This window comes from Bubalus kerabau, chromosome 2 (assembly GCF_029407905.1).
Source record: "Bubalus kerabau isolate K-KA32 ecotype Philippines breed swamp buffalo chromosome 2, PCC_UOA_SB_1v2, whole genome shotgun sequence".
Classification (NCBI taxonomy): Eukaryota; Metazoa; Chordata; class Mammalia; order Artiodactyla; family Bovidae; genus Bubalus; species Bubalus kerabau.
In genome coordinates, this window is record NC_073625.1 from 195,353,506 (window position 1) to 195,380,091 (window position 26,586).

A 26,586-nucleotide genomic window follows, 5' to 3' on the forward strand; every position below is an offset into this window, starting at 1 on the left:
CTAAGGTGCCTGAAAGCTTGCTGGAGCCCTTGTTAAAACAGGAGTGCTGGGCCCCAGCCCCAGGGGAGGAGTCAATAATTTGCATTTCTGCATGTTCATTACCATATGTAAAATAGACAGCCTAGTGGGAAACTGCTCTATAACACAGGGAGCTCAACATGGTGCTCGGTGACAATCTAGAGGGTCGGGGGTGGGAGGGAGGTTCAAGAGGGAGGGGACATATGTATACCTGTGGGATACATAGGTATGCATACAACATGAATGTTGTACGGGAGGAACCAGCACAACATTGCAAAGCAATTATCCTCCAAATAAAAAATTTTTAATTAAAGAAACAGAAGTCAGTAAAGGAGAAAAATAGAATTTGAACACAGAAAAAAAAAAAAAAAAAAAAGAATTTGTGTTTCTAACTAAGTTCTCAGGTAAGGCTGAGGCTGGGAGGTCTCCCTTTGAAAATGATAGTTACCGAGAATGTTCCCCAATTTAAGATTTGCCTGATGCCTCACAATCAGATTCGGTTTAAACACACACTGGAGCAGGAAAGTCTTCAGTGATGCAATGTCTTTCCCAGCACGTCCCACCTGGAGGCACGGGATTGCCCATTCGTCCCCATTCTTGGTGACGCTCACTCAAGGTGGTATCCCCCAGGTTTATCCATCAGTCAAAGAGGATTACCCAGACCTGTGTTTATTTTCTCGCTTTAAGATGTTAAACTATTGCCTTAGTAAAGGGATTTTAAGAGGATGCAGACAAGCCAGCACTGACCTGTGTACCCAGTATTTATAGTAGAGAGGAAGAACACCGTTGGGCCCCTGGTCCTGAAACACGTCAATCAGCTTCTCCAGCACGGTCACTGTTCGGGCGATGAGACAGTCGGCTCTCAGGGGCTGTAGCTCTGCCCCGTGTTCCTTATTGTATTCTGTGATGAGATCATTGATGCATATGGTAGGGTTGCTGTTTGTCACATTAAATCCACAGCCTGAACGGAGAGAAACGATGGACAAGGTGAGCAGCTCAACCTACTGAGACATCACACGTCTCTCTCGACCGCCTGGATAAAGTTACAGCTTTTACGCTCAACTTGCTGCTTCCTTGTCCTCATTTCGAGGTTTTTTTTTTGTCTCTGGCCAATTAGAGAAGGACTTATATCTCAGAGTCCATCTTTCTTTTTTATCCTTCCCTTACTATCCTCATCAAACCAGAGCCATTCCAAATGTATTACACATTAGTTGGAAAAGAAAAAGAAGCAAGTCACATTGGATTCAATTAAGCAGAAAGGGATGAACAGGACAAAACAGAGTTGCTTCTTAAATGATACCTCCTGTGGTCTAGCCAAGAATTGGAGCTCAGTGCTGAACCAGATATAAAATAAAATCTCTTGTTTCTTTTTCTACTTGAATAACAGAACACATGCTTGAAAATAAAGAATTTTATTCAGGTCTTAAGGAATAAACTCTGGATTCAGAGACTTCCAACCTCGATCATGGCATAACCCCAAACACATCTTTTAATGCTTTATCCTTGCAAGTCTTTGGTGCTAGGGTTACGTTGTTGGCAGAGGGCCAACCCACGTTCAGTGGCTCTTTCACAGGCCCTTAAACCAAGGCTTCAGGAGAGAGTTACCGGCTTATCTCTGTTGTTACTTAACACCGCTGTTCTCTGCCGGCTGGGGGTGAGGGGGGTCTTCAGAAAAGCTGAGACTTAGTTTTCAGCAGGGCCCTGAATCAGCCTCAAAGAGGGCTTCAATAAGAAGTGAAATACTGCAAGAACTAGGCAAGTGAGCCGACCATCTTTCCAGGGCCTCTGAGAAGAAAAGTTCCCAAATACTTGTCTTAGATAGAATAATAACATTCATAACAACAGTACTTTTTGATAAATGTTCTGAGCTGTTTTCGGTATGAAGGGAAGGCTTGGCTGGCCCAAGGTTATTATTATTATTTTTTTAATATACTGGCTACTAAAATACAAACCAGTGTAAATGACACCTGGGAAAAAACAAACAACTACAAAGCAGGGAAGACTTTGCAGTCGTTCGTTCGTGCTTTCACCAACAACAGACACAACAGCGGAAGTACCTGTGCCGGTACACGGCATTCACCTAAGCGTCTGCAGCACTGAAAAAACTCGTGTGTACCCAGAAAGTGCACGGTCCTGGGAAAAGAGCCACATGGACTGCTGTCAGCTTAGGCTGTGTAGGACCAGCAGGCGCCACTGATACTGACTTCTTGAATCTTTCCCCAAAGATGCCCTCTGTGCCCGCTGCTCACCTCCCACGGCCTTGAGACGTCAATAAAAGCTATGGATTCTATCAGAAGAAAGTTTCGTTTCCCCCTCACTGTCAGAGAGTTCCTCAGCTCCCTGAAGCCATCATTTGTCCCTATTCAGAACCTCTGTATCCAACCCAGTTACTCATTTACACATGGGAGACGGAGCTTGGAGGGGAGGAAATACCTTCCCTCGAATAACACTGCCAGTTGGCAGCAGCGCTGGAAACACACGCCGTGTCTTCTCTGGCTGGCACTTCCCACACACCATCACACTGTCCACTTTTTTTTTTTTGTCCATTTTTTGTCCAGTTTTCTGTCCACTGCTGATTTCTGAACCCCACTCCAGTTCCTTTGGGCATTAGGGAGAAGGTGATGCTTGGATGATCAGGGACACCTAGGAACTTCTCGAACTGCTTCTGAATCCACCCCCTTGACTAATGAGGATGTGCTGAGGTGAAACGGGGAATCTTTACCTCACCCTGACCAGCCTGGAGTGTCTTCTGAAGGTCAAAAAGAAGGCAACTTTTCCATGGCCTGGGAAGGTCAGATTAAGAATGCAAGGACACCCATCCTTGAAATCAACTTTTCTTTTCTTATTACCAAGCAACGAAGTGGATATTTTCATCATGTCTAATTCAACAAGAAGCGGGAGTGTAGAGAGGTGTAAGAAAATGCCTGTTTGATGAGATACCCATGTGGTGGTTTCCACGGCCAGAGGTACAAACGCTAAACTCTCTGAAAGGCTTTCTACCCACTTGGCCTGTTCTGCATACATATTGTGTTCTGTAAGTCAAAGCTCAAAGAAAAAGAAATCCCAGATGATAATCCACTCCCCTCAATGGAGCCATGTGTGAGCCATTTTATTTCTATAATCTAAAAATTATAGAATTATAGAACTAATTAAGAGGACTATTAATCTAAAAATTCTGGGGGTAAGGGCTTTAAGAACTTACCAATAAGTATATAGAATGTTTCTCCCATAAGTGTTGAGTTAACCAAAACTCCACCAAGCTTCATGAGGTCACTGTAATAAATATCATTGGGCCACTTCACTCGCAAATTGATGTCCTAAAAGGAGAATCTGCGAATTAATCAAGTAGTCTCAAGACACAAAGGGACTGGGAGAGGTCGTCCAACTTAAAAAAGAAAACACAAAGATGAGCAGAATATTCTAGAAACGGGCGGGAATGGGGAGTCTCGTGCTCTCTTCTTTTTCAGACAGCCGATCACCTCTTTGGAGCAATACTTGGAGTATTAAAGTTCCCCACGGGGCTAGAGGAAGGAGACCTAAAGAACACAGGAATCTCAGTCTCCTCTCCCTCATCACTGTGTACCGCCATCAGAAACACTCTGAAGACACCCATCTTGGGAATTAAATTGATTATCCCAAGATCCATAACCACAGCACAGGGGACCATCATGTGCTAGGGAGGAGGGCAGGGGGTGGGGGTGGGGCTTAAGGCAGGGAACAATACTCTTGGGGGCTCTTTTTCCTTAAGGAGCTCCTGCTCCAGAGTGAAGGATGGCCCTGAACCAACCAGAGTCAGGCAGAAATGTCTTGAGTAGAACGCTATGGAGATACACAGGAGCAACGCATTTTACTGAGTCATATCACATCATGTATGGATGTGAGAGTCGGACTATAAAGAAAGCTGAGCACCGAAGAATTGATGCTTTTGAACTGTGGTGATGGCGAAGACTCTTGAGAGTCCCTTGGACTGCAAGGAGGTCCAACCAGTCCATCCTAAAGGAGATCAGTCCTGGGTGTTCATTGGAAGGACTGATGCTGAAGCTGAAGCTCCAATACTTTGGCCACCTGATGTGAAGAGCTGACTCACTGGAAAAGACCCTGATGCTGGGAAAGATTGAAGGCAGGAGGAGAAGGGGACGACAGAGGATGAGATGGCTGGATGGCATCACCAACTCAATGGGCATGAGTGTGGGTAAATTCCAGGAGTTGGTGATGGACAGGGAGGCCTGGTGTGCTGCGGTCCATGGGGTTGCAAAGAGTCAGATACAAATGAGCGACTGAACTGAACTGACTGATTAGAGGATACTGAGTTTATTAGTCTCCATGAAGTGCCAGCGGTCAACCTGGGTAACAGAAACAGAGCGGTTCAGTGGCCTGGGCAAGGCTGCCTGTGCCCTCTGGGGAATGGCCCGAGAGTAGACACTGCCTTGAACTGGGCCACCTGGAACCCCACCGCCTGCCATGACTGTGAAGTTGAGGCACACAGACTGGGTGCCTGAGGTTTGTTTAGGCCTATAAAAAAGTCTTTTCACCAGAAAACACCACGGATAGACTCATCCAGTCCAATGTGCTTCAGTCAAAAAGAAAGAAAAGGAAAAGAAAGGCCTGCCTTTACTAGGACACTGGACAGATCTCTCAACAGCACAGAAGGGAAATTCTGGGAAACGAACACATTCCAGCAAGCCCGAAGCTGCTATCAAACGCTTTTAAAACTCTAGGAGCTCTCTGCTGCCAGCTTTACAAAAAGCAGGCTGAGGCTCCATGCACAGCAGTCATTCAGACACACACACACGCTACAAACATGCCTAAACAGAGATGTGCGTGCATGGCAGGGGTGTATCAGTGATGAACTGCACATACCTGGTACCCGGGGATGGATCTTACCGCCTCTACGACGGCCAGGGACATCAGATGCTGGACAAATGGAATCCTCTGTCCCAGCGGGGATCTCAGCGGGATGCAGACCAGCAGGGTGGAAAGGGCGCATCCCAAGGGGCTCAGCCAAGCATTCTTTCCCCGCCCTGGAACACAAGCCCCGTCAGGAAACTGGCCAGCCTGCCCTGTGAGCAGACTGAGGTGCACATAATGCCAGAAAAAATGTGGAGGGCTCAGAAACACAAATGGAGGATCTGTCCCGCTGGAACAAGCCGGGACTGATGAAAATGCCTGGAGATTCTGGGGTTAACTCAACAATAGAGAAGCTGTTTAAAATCTGAAGCTCTGTGGCTGAACAAGTTCCCGATAATTAGCATAATGTTCTGCCTCATATCATCCATGCTTTGATGATTCAAAGTCTTACACAGTGTCTGAACCTCACTCTCGGTTTAATTCTCACCATATGGCAACGCAGGCAGAAACAGAGACAGTGGGGAAACTGGACCGAACCTACACTGATCCAGAAGAGGTCCTGGAAGCCACGTTTTTTAGAAGTGATCTCAATTGTGATGGTCTCACAAAGCCATTGAATTGTACATTTTAAGTGGGGGGACTGGATGGTATATGACTTACAGCTTGCTGTTATTTATTTAATTTTTAAAGGAAGCTGAATTTGAAAAATGATTCCTGATATTAACCCTTGAGTTAATTTTCTTAAAAAAGAAGTTGAGGAAATAAAATAAAAGAGAGAGTATACCTCTCTCAAAAGAGAGGTATAACATAATTTCTTCCCTGGCTCTTTGTTTTGTTTTTTTTTTAAACTACCTTATTGAGCACCACAGCCTCGAATAATTTTTTTTTTTCTTTCTTTGAGTTATGTTCAAAAGACATGCTCAGGAGAAAGAAGTGGAAACAGTGCATTTCTCATTTCATTGCTTCTTCTGGACAAGGTATAAGAGCCTCTGAGAGTTAAAAGTTGGGGGTCTGCCTGGTACCTGCTGGGGGTGGGGAGGGGCAGGGGACAGTGGCCCACGTATGACCCCTGAGCAGGAATAATCTGCTTGCAGCTGGACCCCAAGTGGATTCTGGGAGGATGTGGGCTCCTGCCTCTGAAGGTCAGCAGCAGGTGGAAGCTCTGGACAGCCCTGTGCTCCTTGGTGGGCTCTCTGTGAATAGGCACTGCCCACTGATCGAGGGCCCACTCCATGCAAACTGTAGTGCCAGCCAGGGTGGGGGCTGGCAGATGAAAGACATGTGACACTCGGTCGAGACACGGAAGGCACCTCCCAGAGAACCTTCGGGAAAATAAATGTCTCTCTAACATAGTTATTATTCACAAACGGCAACGCGTTTGTGACACGAACAGCAATGTGTCAGGAAGAGGAATTTACAAGATGTAGGTAAAAGAACGTTAAAACAATCACAGGCAGTTGTCAAGTGATTTAATAAACATCTTGGTTTGAGGGTACACTTGAATTCTACTGAAGTTCAGTCTTCTAATCAATTTCCCTTCCTCTTCCTCCATTTTAGGGCAATGTGAAAACAAACAACTTCTGACTTGAGTCATCTCGATGATCAGCACATGCAATCAATTGGCTCTCTGGCCACGAGAGAGTCACAGATTTTAGAAAACAAAAACAACAGAAACAGTAACAAAAGATGACTGACCTTTGCCCTGCGTCTGGCGGACTGCGATGGCTATTAAACCCATTTCCTGCGGCATCTCAAACATCAACCTGCAAACGATGGGAAAGACCGGTGAGCCAGAACTGGGACAGGACGTGGGAGCCTCCAGCTCAAGGTGGGGGACGCTGCTTGCTTCCATTCGCCAAAGTGTCAGTAAGGAAGGGCCGTCTTCCGGGTTTCAAGGGATACTGAGCCCATTCCCAGCTTCTGGAGTGAGAATGATGGGAAAGGGATGCAGGAAACACCATTTAATAAGGAAAAAAAGGTGGACTCGGGGGTGGGGCATGTGTACCTGCCCAAGCTATCATTCAGTTTATCCAAGACATTGTTAGGTTATATTTCTTCAGAATATCCTATCAAATTCCTCCTTCCCCCCGTGGTGTCCCCTTCTGCGAGTGACAACTAGCAATTCCTGACATTTGTTTCTACTTAGGGCGTGTTTCTGTCTGCACACTGGAGCATAATCATAACAGAAGTTTCTGATTATTCAGAAAACTAATATGGTGGCAATAAAGCCGTTTAAAAGACACACTATCCCCCGAGAACTAATTATGTTTTAACTGTAGTAAATAAACCTACACCTTCTGAGAACTCAGGAGAACCTTGGATCCTTTTAGGCTTGAGTTCTGCTTTTAAAATGGTTTTTATTTAAAAGAATACAAACTTCCCTTTGGGGGAAGGGTAGAAATGTGCACTGCATCTCCAGCAAAAGAGTCAACATAAACTTTTTTTTTCCCCCCAAGAAAAGGGAAGCGGGGGTGGGGGGGAAACCCTCACTCTGAGAATTTCCTCCCAGCTCCATTCTACCTATTTAACTCACACTGGGAATGTTTTCCTCTGCATTCCCAGGAAATGAGCAGGCAGAGCTCTCGTTGAGTGCTAAGTCGCTTCAGTCGTGTCTGCCTCTTTGCGACCCCATGGACTGTAGCCCGCCAGGCTCCTCTGTCCCTGGGATTCTCCAGGCAAGAATCCTGGAGTGGGTTGCCGCGCCCTTCTCTAGGGGATCTTCCCAACCCAGGGATCGAACCTGTCGTCTCTTGCACTGGCAGGCGGGTTCTTTTCCACTAGTGCCACCTGGGAAGCCCCCTAGCTCTCAGTAGGACTTGTTAAACAAAGTAAAAAATCAGACCCGTCAGTGCAGCCGCCAGGATGTCTCTGAAATACTTTCTGGGCGTGAGGGGAGTAGCAAGGGCGGAGGTGACAGCGAGGTGGTACTCTGTTCCGAGGGTGGGTTCCAGAGCATCCCTGCGCTGAGAAGAGGGACCACGCTCAGAAAGCACTTCCTCCTCTGTCTGGCTCGGGGAACGGAGTGGAGCATTAGACACAGTGAGAGAAGTAGAACACTTAAAGGCCAAAACACCCAGAGCGCCTCTCTGTGACCCTGGCGGGCAGAGCCTCGTAGTGCCCAGGCGCGGTGAGGGGGAGCCCTTGGCTGGCTAAGAAGAGCCTGGCCACCTGGGGCAAGGGCCAGGCCGGGCCGACAGGCACAGGGCATGCCAGAGAGCAGGCAGCCCCCTTGTCTGGGTGCCAAGCCCACTTCCATCTCACATGAAATACAGCTCCAGAGGTATTTCTCTTGGACACCATGAATGACCCATTGAGATCGGCTCTGCTTATACGCTGCTGGGCTCCAAGAATAAAGCGTCCTTTTCTTGCGTGGAAAATCCGAAGAAGGAAGCTTTGTCCACGCGGAGAGATAACATTGTCTTTTCTGGCTCAGCAGAGACCCAGCCACCTTCGCCTGGGCTCCGAAGGCTGCTGGGCTCTGGGGTAGGGGGGCAACACCTAACGAAGTTTTCTATGCAAAGGGGATGGGGGGGTGATTTTGCACGTGTGAGTAGATTGCAAAGGCTCTTTCCATCTTGGATGTTCTGTAAATAAACAGGTAGATGGTAGACAGTCACGTCTAGAGCCAGCCACGGTGATGGTGGAATTAGGCGTAGGGAGGTGGGAAGGTTCAGAAACCAAACACAGGCTTCCAGAACAAAGAAAAATGATGAAGGGAACATACGCACTAAACTGCTGGAGGCTTGGCAACAGTGCACAGGGCATATTGATGAGAAGACTGAGCTTGTGAAGCTGAAGGCCAAGAGGAAATTCTGCAAGGAGGGAAACAATGAATGGGGCGGGTGGGGGAATGGGGAATGCTTAGTTTGAGCCAGGTGAAGACGGCTAGGTTTATTTGTGTGATCTGAGATAGCTCTGGGGGCAGAACCACACGGCTCACGGTCCACAAAGAAGCATTTATGAACTTTGGCAAAATGGAAAATTTGCATCTCCGAAGGTGGAGTCGCTAGGTTGCTTTAGCAGAAAGGAGACACCCTAAATGCATTTCTAACCCAAGCTGATGTCGTTCTGACAAAAGGAAATAGAAAAAGGGGGGGAAGGCGGGGAGCAGGTTACATAACAACACCTCCCCACCTCTGTGGTTTTTTTCTTTGTTGGAAAAGACTGTTTAGTAAACGGTTCCTGTGATCAGCAGCCAGGGGCAGGCACTGGGTACCACCAGGACACGGAAGGAGACTGCTCTGTTTTGGTACACTTCCCTTCTAGCTCAGTGGTAAAGAATCCTCCTGCCAATTCAGAAGATGCAGGTTTGGTCCCCGGGGCGGGAAGATCCCCGGGAGAAGGAAATGGCAATCTACTCCAGTATGCTTGCCTAGGAGGTCCCATGGGCAGAGGAGCCCGGTGGGTTATCCTCCACGGGGTCACTAGAGAGTCAGACACGACTTAGCGACTAAACAACAGCAGCTTCGGGCTGAAATACGCAGAGCCCCAAGGCTCACCTGGCAAACAGGACAGGGCCGGGGACACCTTGTTACTAAGGACATCGCAGTTCCCACTGCATGCTCTGCCAACCAGAACCCCCTGAATGTCACGTGGGCAGTTCCCACTGCATGCTCTGCCAACCAGAACACCCTGAATGTCACGTGGCTGTGGGAATAAGTTTCAATATTTAAAACTAACCTAGAAGACAGACCAGTGTAAGCTAGTGAAAGTTTAGAGTGAACAGAAGTTTATATTCAGAGTCAAATCAATCCACTTTGAGGATTCAAACCTAAAGACATAGTCCATACTCACCACAGTGCTATAAAAGTGAAAATTTGGAAAAAACATAAGAGTTCACTAGGGAAATGAGGTCGGTGGAATAATCTGCAGTCATCATAAATGATAATTATGAAGATTACATAACAACACAGAAAAATGCTTGCAATAAATTTTCAATTTTAAAAAACAGGATATGAAACCTACATACACTTTTACCCCAACTATGTAAAATTCACAGAAAAGCGAGGGAGGGAGATTTGACAAAAGAATAATTGTGGCTATATTAGGATGATTTTATTTTTTAAACTTTCTTTAAGGTGACTGCTTACCTGTTTTTTTTTTTAAATTATTTTATTTTTAATTAGAGGATAATTGCTTTGCAGTTTGTGTTGGTTTCTGCCATACAACATGAATCAGCCACAGGTACACACCTGTCCCCTCCCTCTTGAACCTCCCTCCCACCTCCCACCTCATCCCACCCCTCTAGGTTGTCACCGGGCACCAGGTTGAGCTCCCTGTATTACACGCAACTTCCCGTTAGCTATCTATCTTACATATGGTAATGTATATATATCAGTGCTACGTTCTCAGTTCATCCCACCCTCTCCTTTCCCCACTGTATTCCTGCCTTGCAAATAGGTTCATCAGTACCATTTTTCCAGATTCCATATATGTGTGTTAATATACAACATTTGTTTTTCTCATTCCACCTCACTAGAAGTGACTCAAATTCGTTTCTTTTTATGGCTGAGTGACATTCCATTACATATATATACACACACCACAACTTCTTTATCCATTGATGACTGCTTGCATTTAATTTGAAAAGTATTTTTGAAAAATTTGGGGGAAAGAAGCGTGATTTTTATGTTTATATATAATATTTGTTGGCAACCCACTCCAGTATTCTTGCCTGGAGGATCCCATGGACAGAGGAGCCTGGAGGGCTACTATCCACTGGGTCTCAAAGAGTCAGACACAACTGAAATGACTTAGCACACATTCATAATATTTGTAAATATGTCAAAGAATAGGACTAAAAGACCTGCTTTAAAAATAAGATAACAGTCACCTGTAGCATCCATTTTACTACAACCAATGAATAAGACCTTATTTAATTTGTAACTAAAGAGCAGAAATTCTTAAAACCAGTCTATTCATATGCAATGGGACCCTTAAAATCTTTATACCTTCTCACCCAGTGACTATATCCCTAAGATTGAATTCTAAGGAGTATTCAGAAAGGGAAACAATAATTAAGGGACACAGCTATTTCATCACAGCATTGCACAGTGAAAAAAATCATAAATAGTACAAACAGTCCACAATAGAGGAAAGAAAAAAAAACATAGTATCCCCAACATGAAAAAATATCATAAAGCCATCAGTGATACAGGCAAATGTCCGCTGAACACTATTAGAAGATTTACAGAGTGCGGAGATTCCTACATGCAGCATGATTCCACAGGTGCTTTAAAATATACTTCTAAAAATTATTAGGAAATATACCAAAATATTAGCTGTGGTTACTTCAAGTTATGAGTGTAGTTACTGGAAAAACACAGGAAAGTACAAAGCAGAAAAGTCATCCAAAGAAGTCCTTCTTAGAAATGTATATTCTTCTATACTTTTCATCTTAAAAATACGACACACACACATACACACACACAATATTTTATACAAAATATTTTCTGATGATTGGAAGGATTGCTCATTTTGGATCTTCTTTCTTTCTTATTTATTTTTGGCTACACCAACCAGGGAACTCATGCCCTACGCAGTGAAAGCAGAATCTTAACCAATGGACCACTAGGGAAGTCCCTGAACTCTTAAAATGAAGTAGATATTCAGTTATGGACATTTTTATTTTGTTGGTAATAAAAAAAAAAGGCTTAAAAACAACATCATGATATGATCCCACCTATGTAAGCTATGTATTCCTATGTGCATTCTTAGACAAATACAGGACACCTATTAACATTGGCTACCTCCAGAAGGCGGATGTAGAATTATATCATGGTTTTAGTTTCTTCATTGTGCTCTTCTGTGTAATCTCTGGGAGTTAAGATTCCAAGTGGTTTTTAGTTTCATTATATTTGTCCGAATTTTTCACTATTTCTATACTTGGAGTGCATTCATTTCATCATCAGGAAAAAAAAAATGGTTTTTCAAATGTAGTGCATTGGGAACACCAATCATTATATCTGAGCATCACTGTTTTTTAAAAAAAGTTCAAAAGCTAAAATTTAAGGATTTTTTTAAAAAGTTTCACTCTAAAAGTACAATCAATTTTTTAAAAAGTTGCCTTCTATTCAAGAATGCACAGTATCGCTTTTGGAAAGAAAATGAATAGTGTTTTCTGCTCCCAAGAACATGTATACTGGAGCAAGGAGGGTGATAGGGCTCTGACATGCACAGGGAGATGGTCTAGGGTGAAAGATGCTGGACCCTGGACCAGCGACTTCAGAACAGAGAGCTAGGCATTTGGGGGCCAAGCGGAGACCAGCAGTCCCAGAGGAGCACAGTGTTATCCAGGGACCAGGGGGTTATTGCTCCTGGCGGGATAGGAAAGGTTCCAGGGGAACTTGAGACATGTCACGGCAGAGGTAACTCAGGAAATGGGACAGGTCCGGCTTTGAACCCCAGTGTTGACATGAACTAACATGGAGTGACGGGCTCCTCTCTCCATCTCTCAGTCACCTAGGAAACGGAACACCTGGCGCGGTCTCAGACTCCCTAAGAACAAAGCGTGAAGATACACAAGATGCTCCGTCACAGCGTCAGTGCTTAAAGCATCACTTTCTCTTGGTTGTAGATCCCAGAACTTCTTACTTCCAGCACAGAGGAAGGCTTCGCATTTCCTCCTCTTGGGGTAAGGAGGGTGGTCAAGGAGAAGGAGAGGAGAAGAAGGGGTAGAACACGTCTGTTTTTGGACCGTTCACAAAGTCTAGAGGTAACGTCTCTTCCCTGAACCTCTCGCCCCCTCTCCCATCTCTCTTACACACACATACTAACCTGATCTGAAGCCTGGCTAAAAAGCGTTTAGATTAACACTTACAGCTGGGTTGCAAAAAATCTTCATTTCCAGTTTGAGGGACTCTGAACTCACTTAGCAAAGGTATAAACGGTTGGTTGAACTAGCTATTTGACTTTTTAAAGATAATACGTTTTTAGGTTATTGCTTTTAGAGATAACACATTTGTATGTTACTGCTTACAAATAATTGTGCTCAGTGACACACACAGGCACAGCAGTGTTACTACTGTAGTTCTTCTGTTATCTTCTGGGTTTGACATTTAAAGCTACCCATCATCAATCTGCCTTTCTGGAATGCTGTTAAAGAAGTAAGCTCTTGATCATTTTCCCTTAGCCGTGTTTGGTGTATAATATAACAGGAGGAGCACTTATTTCAGTTAGAGGCAAAGTGGGAATGTGGACTGCCCAAGAGTAGAACCATCACGCCTCCCCTGGGTGCGCCCCAGAAGCAGAGGCCCCACCTGTCCTCCTGTTGAAGGATGTCTGGGGTCAGCTGCTCTGGTAGGCTTCCATATCTCCTAGCATCCCAGGCACTCATAGGTTTTCATCTCATCTTCTCCCTTTCCAACCTCATACAGAGCAGCATCTACTCTACTGCCAAATCACTTAACTGCTCATGGGGAGGGCGTCCTGTGGACTCAGCTTTCAGACTGAGGCACCTTTCTAGTCCATCAAGCATTTATTGTCTTTGGTCTGTATTACTCAAGATAAACTCAAACCATTGTTTCTTACCCCTGATATTGCTCCATAAATACCAGATGTCTGAGCATCACCTCCATGGACAGAGGAGCCTGGCAGGCTACAGTCCATGGGGTCAAAAAGAGAGAGACATGATTTAGCGACTAAACAGCAACAACAGTAACAATTTCACCTGCAACCTTAGACCAATGCTGTTATAGAATTCACAGGGGGCATCCCTGATGGCTCAGTGGTAAAGAATCTGCCTGCAATGCAGGAGATGCAGGTTTGATCCCTGGTTGCAGAAGATCCCCTGGAGGAGGAAATGGCAATATACTCCAGTATTCTTGCCTGGAAGAGTCCATGGACAGAGGAGCCTGACAGGCTATAGTCCATGGAGTAACAAAAAGAGTCGAACATGACTTCATGACTAAACAACAACAACCTCTCAGGCCCAGCTTCCAAGGCAGTCCTGATCCTAGATCCTCAGCATAAAATTGCCACCACACATGGGAACTCAGACCATGTCCTAACCCCTCCACTAGGAGTCCCCAGATCCCAGCAAGCATCTTCTCAACGCTCCTCTCAAGCTGATCAGAGTCCATCATCTTCAACTGGATCCATCATCATGGCTCACTTACCCCAGCAGAGGGCCTTTTGTTTGGAAATGCGGCTGCCATTTCAGAAGATGGACTGACTCATCTTGACCATAAGGAAAGCAGACATCTGGGAATCATTTTCCTGAAGGCACTGTAGACCTTTCAGCTTGGTCACCTGGAATCAATGCTGATTTTCTGCACTACAAGTCACCCTTTACAGGCATTATCTCATCTACGCTTTACAAGTCAGATGAGGACACAATCTTGGAAAGGCGAAACCACTTCTCTGAGGCCACGGAGCCAGCAAATCAGGGATTCAAGTTCTGGTTGGTTCTAAGGCCCATGATCTTTTGTTCTTCGTTTTGCTTTCAACCTTTTACTTTGAAATAAAACCAGACTCACAGAAAACTTGTGAGGATACTGTATGAAGAACTCCTACCTGCCCTTCACCCAGCATCACCGACTCGATGGACATGAGTTTGGGTAAACTCCAGGAGTTGGTGATGGACAGGGAAGCCTGGTGTGCTGCAGTCCATGGGGTCACTGAGAGTCAGACACGACTGAGTGACTGAACTGAACTGAACTTCACCCAGCACCCAGATTTCCCAAATGTTGACTTTTGTACCACATAGGATACTCCATAGTCTGTCCATAATTGTTTTTTCCAAACTATGTGAGAGTAAGTTGCAGCCATAATGTCTCTTTATCCCTATATTCTTCGGTGTATCTTTCCGAAAAAGTAAGGGTATGATTTAACATTAATCAACATACAATGATCAAAATCAAGAACTTAACATTGGTACAACACTGTTACCGAACTCGGGGATCAGCAAACTTTTTTCTGTAAAGACTAGACAGTAAATATCATATAGTCTTTTGTGAGCCATACTGTTTCCATGACAACTATTCAACCCTTCTGTCTAAGCACAAAAGCAACTATACACAACATGTAAATACACCTGGCTGTGTTTCGATGAAATTGTACTGACACAGAAATCTGAATTTCCTATAATGCTTGTGTCACAATCTAGAATTTATTTTAATTAATAGACTTTATTTTTTGAGTGGCTTTAGGTTTATTAAAAAAAAAAAAAACCAGGGACTTCCCTGGTGGTCCAGTAGTTAGGACTCCGAGCTCCCACCGCAGGGGACACCGGTTGAATCCCTGGTTGGGGAACTAAGATCCTGCACACCACACAGTGTGACCAAAACAACAACAACAACGAGACCCTAAAGAATGAAAGAAAGACTGAGCAGAATGCACAGGGTTCCATATACTCCCTCAACCTCACCCCAACGGGTTTCCCTATAATTAACATCTTATGTCAGCGTGGCGCATCTACTATCATTGTGGCTGTCGTTCAGTCACTCAGGCGTGTCCGACTCTTTGCAACCACGTGGACTGCAGCACTCCAGGCTCCCCTGTCCTTCACTGTCTCCTGCAGTTTGCTCAAATTCACGTCTTGGGTCGATGATGCCATCTCGTCCTCTGTCGCCCCCTTCTCCTCTTGCCCTCAGTCTCTTCCAGCACCAGGATCTTAGCGACTAAACAACCACCACCTTCTCAATGCCCTGTGTCAGGAAGCACCTGGTGTTGCCGGCCCCGGTACTGGTGTGTTACCGTTGGCCCACTTGGGTAAGGTGAGGTGTGCTAGGGGGTTTCCACTGCCAAGCTGCCAGTTTCCCACTGTAGTTAATTAAGTACTTGTGGGGAGACGAATATCCCATTTCCCATGAAATTTAATCTACTAGTCTTAGCATCCGTAGATGATGATTTTACTCACATCAGTTATTTATTGGATGCTGCTAAAGAATGGTTTCTCTGACTCCATCATTTCCTCCAGGTGTACTTGTTGCAAGCTACTATAAGGAAGAGCTTTTTCTTCTCCTCGCACATGCTTTTCTTTCTTCCTTTCTTTCTAGCAGTGTGAACTTGGGAGTCTTCTTTATTCCGTAGATTTTTCTATCATTGTTTATTTTCATGCCCCTATTATCCCAGATTTGGCAAGTAGAAGCTTCTTCAAGCTGATGTCTGTCTGCTGCTGACAAGGCCCTGTCATCTTTCAGCACTTCCTTATTTTTTGGCAATAAGAAGAGGTTCCACACCCATCCTGAACTTTCCCAGGACCAGCCCAGGAACTGGCCTTTTCTCCAAGGAGCTATGGTTCCTTTTAGAGGAGAATGGTGTTCAAAAAACAAATCTGGGTGTTAGGAAAGAACAAAAAAGTGCATATGTTTCCTTCCTTTTTTTCCATCTGTCCAGCCATCTTAAAACCCATGAATTAAAAAAAAACAAAACCCAACACATTAATTGAAAATTCTCAGTTCCAACCCAACAGCACCAGGTCCATTTTACTCTCCTTTATTATTTTATTTCATTTCGTTTTGCCACGCTGAGCAGCGGGTGGGATCCTAGTTCCCCAACCAGGGATGGAAACTGCAGCCCCTGCATTGAAAGCATGGAGTCTAACCACTGCGCCTCCAGGGAAGTTCCTCTTCTCCCCCTTTCTGTATTTGTAACTTCCTTCTCAAATAATGAGAAATCTGGCTCCCATTATCTCAAATATATTTACTTATTTGCTCAACACTCTGACACTCAGAAAGTGGTTTCAGAATTGCTGACCTGTGCTCCTGTGAAGAACAGACGCACCAGCTAGGCTTCTCCAGGTCTTCTTGTCTTTAGCCTGAGGGTATAGAGTCAGCGACTGTGCTTTAAAGTTCGTAGGCTTTGTTCTTTTTCTTTTACCTGAGCGCAGCTATGTTAGTCTTCAGAAACAAGGTGAGATTGAACTGCACTTTTGTGTTCCATCACAGGGTCACCCTGCCATTCCTGTTTCTTTATTCTTTAACTTGATCCCAAGAGTTAAAACTGTACAGAAAAGGAAACTCTGAGAAGTGTCACTTTCCTCCCACTTATTCCTTCTACTTAAGTCTTCCCATCAAACTTTTTACAATTAACAATTCAGCTAGTCTTAGTTTCCGGTTAATTGTTCTCGTGATTCTTTCTGAACACAGGAACAGATAATTGCATATTTTTCTTTCTCGTGCTCCCTTACAGAAAGTCACTACTTTGTCAGTGATTATTTTGTTGTGTTTGGCCATGTGGAATCGGATTTTAGTTCCCTGACCAGGGACTGAACCTGTGCCCTTGGACAGAACTGACATCTTTGGGGTGTTGAGTTGTCCTGTCTAGGAGCAGGGAAAGGCTTATATCTGTTCATAGGTATACTTTTTCTGAAAAGTTATGAAAATTTATACTCAAGAGTAAAATCAAAATGGGGTCCTTTTTTAAGAATGGAAATAGTGTCGTCCTAAATATTTAAAAACCAAACACCACCACGCTTGCTCCAAAGTCCATTACGTCTGCGGCGCGTGTCTGCAGAGGTATTCTTCCCTGCTCTATACATGTTCAGTCTCAAATATTCTATTCTTTCCTAACTAAATTTACATAAAGCACTGTAATAAGCAGTTTCCTTGCCTGCAGAGCCAAGTGGCTGCTGAAACATCTGGGCAGACAAAGCAACGTGAAGGTAATGAATTTCTTCCTCTAGAAAGGGAGGCTCCACCCTGCCACTTAAAGGCCCTTCCTGGGCACTGGTTTTTCCACCCCAAGATGGTTGCCATTTCAAGGGTAATTACAAGGAAGAAATCTCTGCCCCTGCCAGCTGGCCCCCAAACCACTGATCCTTTCACCACCCTGCTGCCCTAGATGTCACCCTTCTCCCCTTCTCGTGCTCAGACCTCTCTCTGGAGCCTCTCATGCACCCCACCCTGCAGAGAGCAAGCAGCGTGCCAGAGCTTGCTCGACCAGGAAGCTTAGCACCAGCTTAACTCTTCACTCAATGGGACAAGGGGCCTCTTTCTTTAATGCAGGGCTTTGCTCCATGATATGCTGGGTATATCGCCCCCATGAACCAAACCTGGTGCAGAGTCCAATTCTAGAACAGATTTTCCTTCAAATGGTCATTTTCCAGCCCCCTGCCTCCCCAATCCCATTTTCTAGCCAACTCTGTTGACCCCTGAGATTGGTTTCTGCTTGGGCTCCTTGCTAGTAGAACATTTTATAGCCTGCTCCCTTACTGAATTCTTAGTTTTATCATTGATTCTCTAAGGTTTCCCAGGTATGCTATCATATCAGCTGCAAGAAGAGATAGTTTTACTTCTCTCTCCATTTTGGTGGCTGTTATTTTCTCATAAAGCCATACTGGGCTCTTTTACAACCCCTGAACTGTAACCCGCCAGGCTCCTCTGTCCATGGGATTTCCCCAGGCAAGAATACTAGAGTGGTTTGCCATCTTCTCCTCCAGGGGATCTTCCCGACCTAGGGATCGAACCAGCGGCTCCTGCTTTGGCAGGCAGACTCTTTACCACTGAGCCACCAGAGAAGCCCTTTCTCAGTTTGTATGCTTCTAATTGACTACTCTTGTCCGTCTGAATTGGCCAACATTTCTAGGATGATGTTAAACAGAAGTGCGGGTTGTTGACTAGAACTGCCCTTGTTCCTGTCTCATTGAGTAGGACACTAGCTTTAGGTCTCAGAGTATCTCACTCCCTCTTTCCCAGCGCTGGGACTCAGTCTCTACTCGCACAGATTCTCCAGAGGGTTCTGGGAGATACCATTTCATCCCTTGTCCCTTCAGGCCCAGGGGTGACAAGGGATTCCCTCTGCAGCATCTCTGGAGACCCTCCACACATAAAGCCTATCACCCCAGCTCACCTCCACAAGCTTTCCCATCGCCTCAGCTGGACTCCGTCTGTGGCCCTTGTGACTGCCCGTCCCCACCACGTGCCCAGGGCAGTGGAAGTACAGTATTCTCAACCCTAAGTCATCAGGACACCTGTGCGTGGAGAGGAGAAGGCACACAGATGAAACGTCAGCCTTCCTAGGGTTTGTCCTGAAAACACTCCTCTCCTGGTATCCTTGTCTTCATCCTCTACCTCTTAAAAAGGAAGCGCTTTCTCGGGCTTCCCTGGTGGTCCCGTGGTTAGCAAGCTGCCTGGCAATGCAGAGGACAGTGGTTTGATCCCCGGTTCAGGAGGATCCTGCCTGCCATGGGGGAACTGAGCCCATGAGCCACGGCTGCCAAGGCCACGGGCAGCAGCTACTGAAGCCGGGCCCCACAAGAGACGCCACGGCAGTGAAGGCCGCGCGCTGCAACTCGAGAGGCGCTGCTGCTCATCGCAGCGGAGAAAGCCCACAGCCAGCAATCAAGACTCAGTGCAACTCAAACTAGATATTAAAAAAAAAAAAAAAAAAAGAATTTCCTTGCTTTAAAAATAAAGTGCTTCTCATTTGATAACTTTTGAGTTTCACTGTCCTTTTATTTTGCTGGACATTTCAGAATCAATCTTCTGCATATGTTTATATATGCTTTTCTATTTAAACCTTTTTTTTTTTTTTTAAATCTAAAAAACATAGTACCATACCGCTGAAGGTGTTAGGAAACATGCTCAAATAAGGACGGGCTCCAAAGACTGCTCTGCCAACAAAATGCCAGTAAAATCTGAAACCCGGGTTCAGACACACTGGGAGCGTTCCAAAATTTAAAACTTAAAGAACTTCTTTATTCCAGTAAATCAGCTTCCCTGTGAATACCATCAAAATCCTATGCTTTAATGAGTGAGGGAATATCAGAGGAAGGGGTGGAGAAGGAAAGGATTTGGACGAGTATGAAATTTAATTTAAAAACTATTATGAGTTTAATTTCCCCCTCCCCCAACTAAATACATAAATCTTTCCCATGCATTTTCTTTGTTTCCTTTTCCTTTGAAAAAACTTTTTTTAAAGGCATCCTGAACCATCTGAAACAATAACAGAGTACGTCCAACAGGGTGGAGTTTTTAATAATAAATACAGTTACTGGATTCCTATTAATTAAAATGCCATGTTAGATATATGGAAGATATATGCAATGAAACATTACATAATGGTGTGTTCTCATTGAATGTTTAATCAAACCAGGGAGAAAAAGACCTCGGCAGTAAGGATAGTCAGCAACACAAGGCCATGCGGGCCATCTAAGTCCTAGGGACAACAAGAGGCATCAAGAGTAAGGGGGAGATGGCTCACTTCCTGAAGGGTAGAGTCGGGGGACAGAGGACAAGGCACATAAATTGCATTTAAAGATGTGAACACGTGTGGAAACTAAGCTGGCCTTGGTTGGTGGGCACTAGGGCACTGTCACTTCCGCTCCAAGCCCTGATGTAACTCGGGATGCTCTTCTAAGGGCGTCTCCCAGGGCCAGGTGGGACGGGGCACCGTTGTCAGTGAGATCAGTCGCTCAGTCGTGTCTGACTCTTTGCGACCCCATGGACCGCAGCATGTCAGGCCTCCCTGTCCATCATCAACTCCCAGCGTTTACTCAAACTCATGTCCGCTGAGTCAGTGATGCCATCCAACCATTTCGTCCTCTGTCGTCCCCCTCTCCTCCTGTCCTCAGTCTTTCCCAGCATCAGGGTCTTCTCCAAGAGTCAGTTCTTTGCATCAGGTGGCCAGAGTATCAGAGTTTCAGCCAATACTTTTCAGCCAATACCATTTTCATCTTAGCAGAAAACTGGCAATGGAGTGTCTGCCTTTGAGAGAGTGCCAGGCCATTCCAGCTCCAGCACAACCACCATTCAGGGGGCACTTGGTTCGACCAGCCTGAGGGGCTGCTGGAGCAGGGATCCTCTACCACAGTGGGGATCACAGAAAACCCAACGTAGGTGCTTTTGCTGGGGGAGGGGGTGGGCGCATCCCTGGGGTCACCTGTCTATGCCAAGTCCCTGTCCCTGTGCATAAAACTGGGCTTTATCTCTTCACAGGGCCCTGGGAGGAAGGAACGGGTCACCCTGTATGGGCACCCTGAGCAGAGTACCAAGCACACTGCAGTCTTTAGTTAACCACCTGGAATAAGAGATGGACCACTCCCCCGCAGTGAGCCCTCAAGGAGAGCTGGCAACTTGAGCGCTCTGGATTAACACAGGCATTCTCCACCCAAGGTGCTCTCTCATAAGGACATTCTGGAAAAAGAGGAATCATCCGATCTCTCCTTCTTACATCACTGACTGTAAAGAAGATTAAGAGAAAAGACCCTGGAAACACCTGATAAAGCCATCCAGAGCTGCCTAATGCTGGTGCTCATCATCCCCAGGCCAATCAAGGCCAAGACTGGCTGTGCTGAAGACAAGCCCAGAAACCATTTCTGCTGTTATCTAGTTAGTGCAGTTCAGTCACTCAGTCGTGTCCGGCTCTTTGCGACCCCATGGACTGCAGCCCACCAGGCTTCCCTGTCCATCACCAATTCCCGGAGCTTACTCAAATTCATGTCCATCGAGTCAGTGATGCCATCCAACCATCTCATCCTCTGTCATCCCCTTCTCCTCCCGCCTTCAATCTTTCCCAGCATCACGGTCTTTTCAAATGAGTCAGTCCTTCCCATCATCAGGTGGCCAAAGTACTGGAGTTTCAGCTTCAACATCAGTCCTTCCAATGAATATTCAGGACTGATTTCCTTTAGGATGGACTGGTTGGATCTCCTTGCTGTCCAAGGGACTCTCAAGAGTTATCTAGTTAATGGTGCCCATTAACTATGAGGGTTGTCAGGGTTCCCGGTGGATCCTAGCAGCCCGGCGTATATTTCTTTGACTGTTATAGCTCAGCTTGCCTGGAGTTTGGTCACAGGTTTTTCTATTTCCGTTCTGTTGCATGCACTCAACTCTGTCTAGTGAGCTGTTTGGTCATCACGCCCCATAAGACCATGGTATCTCCTAGGGATGGCACTTGGTCTTCCTGAAGCGGTACTGTGCACACGTCCCCTCTGCAACCATCCTAAATGCCTGCACAATGCACCTCGAGGGACACACAAACAGCCGGCCAATCTGCAGGGCACCTCGGACGATGACCCACCACGCCCAGTGACCTGGGTCCACGTGCTGCTGGGACGCATAGCGCAGAGCAAAGCAGCGGAGCATGCGGGACCAGAGTTGGTTCTTCTGCGGATCATGGTATCGACAGAACCTCGGACCTGCTGCTCACGCTGCTCCAGCGAATGACCCTCAGCGAGCCAAGAGCAGTGGGCTGAACTTAGCATCCTAATGAAATGGAGATTGCTGGTGTGCCTCCATGTAATGAAGCTGCCTGGAACTTCTCAGACCGCTTTTTACGATAAGCATTAAAAGGCAACGAGGAAGATGAAAGTTCCCCCTGCAGACCCCGTCTGTAACGGGGGGCTGAGGAGGCCTTCAGGGCGGGGTCTGGGAGAGAGGTTTATGGACTGGGTTACAGTCAGAGGTCATTATAGAAAAGGAGTGTGTTATTAAAAGTATCCTGAAGTTATAAAAACTCAGAGGATTTTTTAGCGAGGATGAATAACGTCTTTGGTAAAGATGAAGTCATGATACTCTGGAGCAGGGGCGGGAGCTCTGATTGCAGTCACCCCTTTTCCTATAAACTGGGGTGCAGCCGGATGCAGTTCTTGCTGGCAGTGGATTTTGTCGTTTTTGCACGGCGGTGTGAGGAGTATATTCTTTGAAAAAGAAAGTTCTAGTGGGTATGAGAGAGTCCCTCCAGTTAGCAAATGAATGCATCGATTGTCCTATTAGAAAAGGGCAACAAAACAGTCCATTTCCTACAGCCATGCACGCCACCTGACATGACCTGCTTTTTCTTCTTAAACACTTACACACCACCTCCTCCAGTAATTGTCAAAAAGAGAATGAAAATGTTGAGTCAGACAACGGTAGTCTGGTGTGGTGGGGAAAAAGTCTTCTAATACAGTTCAACTTCTTACAAATGCATTCAGTTAACTAAAGTATGCTAAAAAAAAAATGGGCTTAAACTGCGAAAGTAATTTAAATATTTTGCCTATAACTTTGTCTGTGCCCATCAACAGAGGAAATTCCAATTTAACCTCTGTCCAGATAGTAATCGTAAATTCTAAATTCATGGCGGTTAAATTAATATTTTCCCTTAACAATGGTTAGAGGTATGCAGGATTTTTAATTTATGAAAGTAATCATAGTATATAGGTAGTTTGGAAAACAGAAATGAAAGCTTTAATTATTTATCCTAACAACTATTATTACTTTCCCATATTTTCTAGTCCTTTCACGCATGTACGTTTCAAAGGTTTTAATCTTCTAACTATAATTTATTTTAACTGCTCTGGCCATTTCTCTATATTGTTAGTCCTTCTGTTGATGGATAACATTCCCTGTGATTGTGTACTATTTATTTAATTATAAATTAAATTACTGATTGTGTACTATTCCTATTTGATTATAAATCTTCCAGAGGATGGATTTTCGCATATACCTCACTATTTCTAGATTACTAGAAGTAGGATTATTGGGTCAAAGAATATGATCTTTGATTCCTGATGCCTACTTCCAAATTGCTTTTTGAAAGGATTTTCCAATTTACGTGTCCACCAAGATTTAAAACAAGATTTAAGAGTATCCATACCTGTTTTATTATATCTTTGCCCATCTTGGATAACATTGAAAAACATGGGTTTTTGTTTGGGTTTTGGGTTTTGTTTTTTTAGTGGCTAATTTAGTGGGTGAAAAATGAAGTTCAAGGAATTGTGAAGTAGGGCCCTATGATGTCATCTTGGCTCCTAAAATCAGAGTAAAGACAAAAATAATCGCAATGACATAGTCCGTGTTTGGCTGCTTTTCTCTGAGTCTTATGTTTCTACTCATCCACAAAGAAAGATCCAGAAGGCAGCAGGAATGTTCCAATCTGGTCTGTCAAGACTCAGACAAGCAAGGGGGGCTGTCTGCACTGGAACGAGGGTCAGTCGATGCTGTATAACCCTTCTGGCAAGCCGTCAATTTCTCAGCCTGCAGAACGCTTGAGTTTCCAGAAGCACAAGATGGTAATTCTGGTGTTCTCTCCATTTAAAAACAGTTACGGAGTCAGCAGAACTGTTGAAGTGGCACTGGCTTGGCTTCTGGTTTTTTTTTTTTTTTTTAAAGCAACGAATTTAGGTGTTGGACAGTGTGCTTTGTAAATAGAATAAAATGAAGTAATAAATTAAGGTGTGCCTTTGTTTGAGCTTGCTTATATTTAAAGTGGGTTAAATATAACTTCTTGGAGATCTTCTGGAACATGAATCATAGTAGAAGAGATTTCACACTGGGAAAAAATAGCAAGGTGTGGGCTTGTCCAAAACAAAATCCATATATACCTTGCTGTGCCTTGGGTAACTCTTAAAAACACTCGATTATAAATAAATTTCAGACATACAGCAACTAGCAAAAACTGTGTAAGGATCCCCCAGGCCACACTATCAGTGTCCACACTGCTAAGCCCTTTAACTCTTGCAGACTGGAATGGCACGCCCAGCCCTCCCCAGCCCGCCTCCGGGCCAGGCACCCAGTCCCCCGCAGCAGCCAGTGACTCTCAGCGAGGCAGCTTTGAGCGTTTGCGAGAAGCATCGCCTTCAGCTGCCAAATTCCTGCTGGGTCGGCCAAGAGGTATGAACCAAAAATGAAAAAAACATGAAGGATTTGTTTTTTAAAAGTAATACATCAAACATAAAAAGAGCTCTTTTGTAGGAGAATTTTCGCTGTGGGAGCCAGAGGGGAGACGATCGTTTGCCCTCCCAGGAGGAAGCAGTCTGACCTCACCTGTGACTTTTCTCTTCCAGTGTGGATTTTTCTCACCCCATTAAATGTAACCTACTCTAGGTGGGTTTGCACCGTATGAGAGAAATAGAGAGTGATGGGGAAACCGCCAACGGCCAGGCTGGGGCTCAGACCAGCACCACTGGGGCACCCTGGAAGGCGGGCCCTCTCGGGGCACGTGAGCAGGGCAGGGGGGGCGGCTACGGGGCTACGGGGCCACGTGGGCAGGGGGCTATGGGGCCATGTGGAGTGCGGCTGTGTCACAAGGGCCTGTTTGCGAGAAGCACAAGGATTCAGTTTCCGTGGCCTCAGAAACCTTGTGGGGAGCACTCCCCCCTGAAGAAAAAAACATCTTTGCAAAGGGAAGAGAAAAAAGGAAAGAGGGGGAAAAGGATGCAAAAAGAAAAGAAAAACGCCAGGTTAGAATGGGTGTTCTCACATCGCTTAGAAAGGGCCACTTGGAATGGATGGAGCAGGTTTCCACAGTGACTCCCCCACCACCTCAGAGGAAAAGCGGCAAAATAACAGCAGTGTCCAGGAAGGCACGGCACAGCCGTGGAAGGGGAGGAGTGTGCGGCTTGACACCCAGGCTGCCTGTGGCCGAGGCACGCAGGACTGTGCTGCGCGGAGCAGGAAAAGGCAGTCTCCTTGCCGGGTCCCTAAATCCCCATCCCATTAGCCAGGTGCCAAGAGTGAAACCTGTGAAAGGACCCTGGTTAAATCACCGGGCGGCCACTCCACCGGTGCCCAGCGCTAATCCCTGGGGGCCGGCAGCCTTTTTTTTTTTTTTTTTTTTTGTCACACGGCAGGAAGACGAAGCTTGCTCTGGGACCAGCTGCCACCTGCTGACAAACAGCTGGTTGTTTTAGGGCAGAGGACTGGGTGGAGCCACAGGAAATCACTGCCATTCCTCTGTTTTCGACAGACCTGCAACAGTGCCACTTTCCTGGGATTCCCGTCGAGGAGCCTCATCTGCAACTGGTTTCATTCCATCAGCCCAGGTGAGCCCCTGCTGGTGATCTCATTCAATCCTCAGGACACGGCTCCACAATGGGGAACGGTATTGATCTTAATGCAACCCCACTTGTAGATGGAGAAGCTGAAGTTACTCATTCAGAGTCACAGAGCTAGCATGCCTGGTATGTGAGTGCCAGGCCGCTTCAGTCGTGTCTGATTCTTTGTGACCCTATGGACTGCAGCCTGCCAAGATCCTCTGTCCATGGGACTCTCCAGGCACTAATACTGGAGTGGGATGCCATGCCCTCCTCCACGGGATCTTCTTGACCAAGGGACCAAACCCCGGTCTCTTACGTCTCCTGCGTTGGCAGATGGATTCTTTACCACTAGCGCCACCTGGGGAAGCCTGGTACCCACATCAAATAAATGCTCTCAAGTAATGAAACCTACAGCTATTGTCTCATCTCAGAACCATGGCACGATTAAGACACGTGGTGCTTCTTGGAACTACAACCAAGGGAGGGAACAGGAAGATGGCCGAAAGCCTCTGGGAAGAGAAGCCTTCTCACAATGCCCTGGAGGGAAAATGCTATCTACACCCTCTCTATACTGGTAATTTCCTGTGAAGTCACCTGCTAAACAACCCTGTGGTAACTGCATCTAAGATTATCCAGAATCTGGGTCCGCTGACCAGTACTGGATATGGAGGGAAATGTGTAGTAATTCCTCTTCATCCCATTGTTTGAGATTTGCAAGCACTTTCCTATCTTTGTAGAAACGTTTACAGTCAAACTTGAATCCCTAATGTGCTTTTATCTCTAATTAAATGACCTGTTCACAGGCTCAGCTGATTTCTACAAAAAGGAGACACTTTTACTTTATTTAGACAGATAAAAAGTTAAAGTTGTTGAGATCATTATGTATGCTAAGTCACTTATGTATGCTGTGTCCAACTTTTTGAGACCCTATGGACCATAGCCCACCAGGCTACTCTGTCCGTGGGGGTTCTCCAGCAAGAATACTGGAGTGGGTTGCTGTTTCCTCCTCCAGGGGATCCTCCTGGTTGAGTCTTTAAATT

General features: G+C 45.6%; 1 protein-coding gene across 3 annotated transcripts in view; it reads right to left on the minus strand.

The window, feature by feature from the left end:
• The window catches only part of HLCS (holocarboxylase synthetase), a 213,647-nt gene that overhangs the window by 1,339 nt on the left and 185,722 nt on the right, over positions 1–26,586 (minus strand). For all 3 annotated transcript variants that reach the window (XM_055569923.1, XM_055569922.1, XM_055569924.1), the window contains 4 exons: positions 6,562–6,629; positions 4,879–5,039; positions 3,221–3,335; positions 766–979 (listed from right to left, as the gene is read on the minus strand). In XM_055569923.1, coding sequence (XP_055425898.1) covers positions 766–979; positions 3,221–3,335; positions 4,879–5,039; positions 6,562–6,629 — 558 coding nt within the window. The remainder of the gene's footprint in view (positions 1–765; positions 980–3,220; positions 3,336–4,878; positions 5,040–6,561; positions 6,630–26,586) is intronic.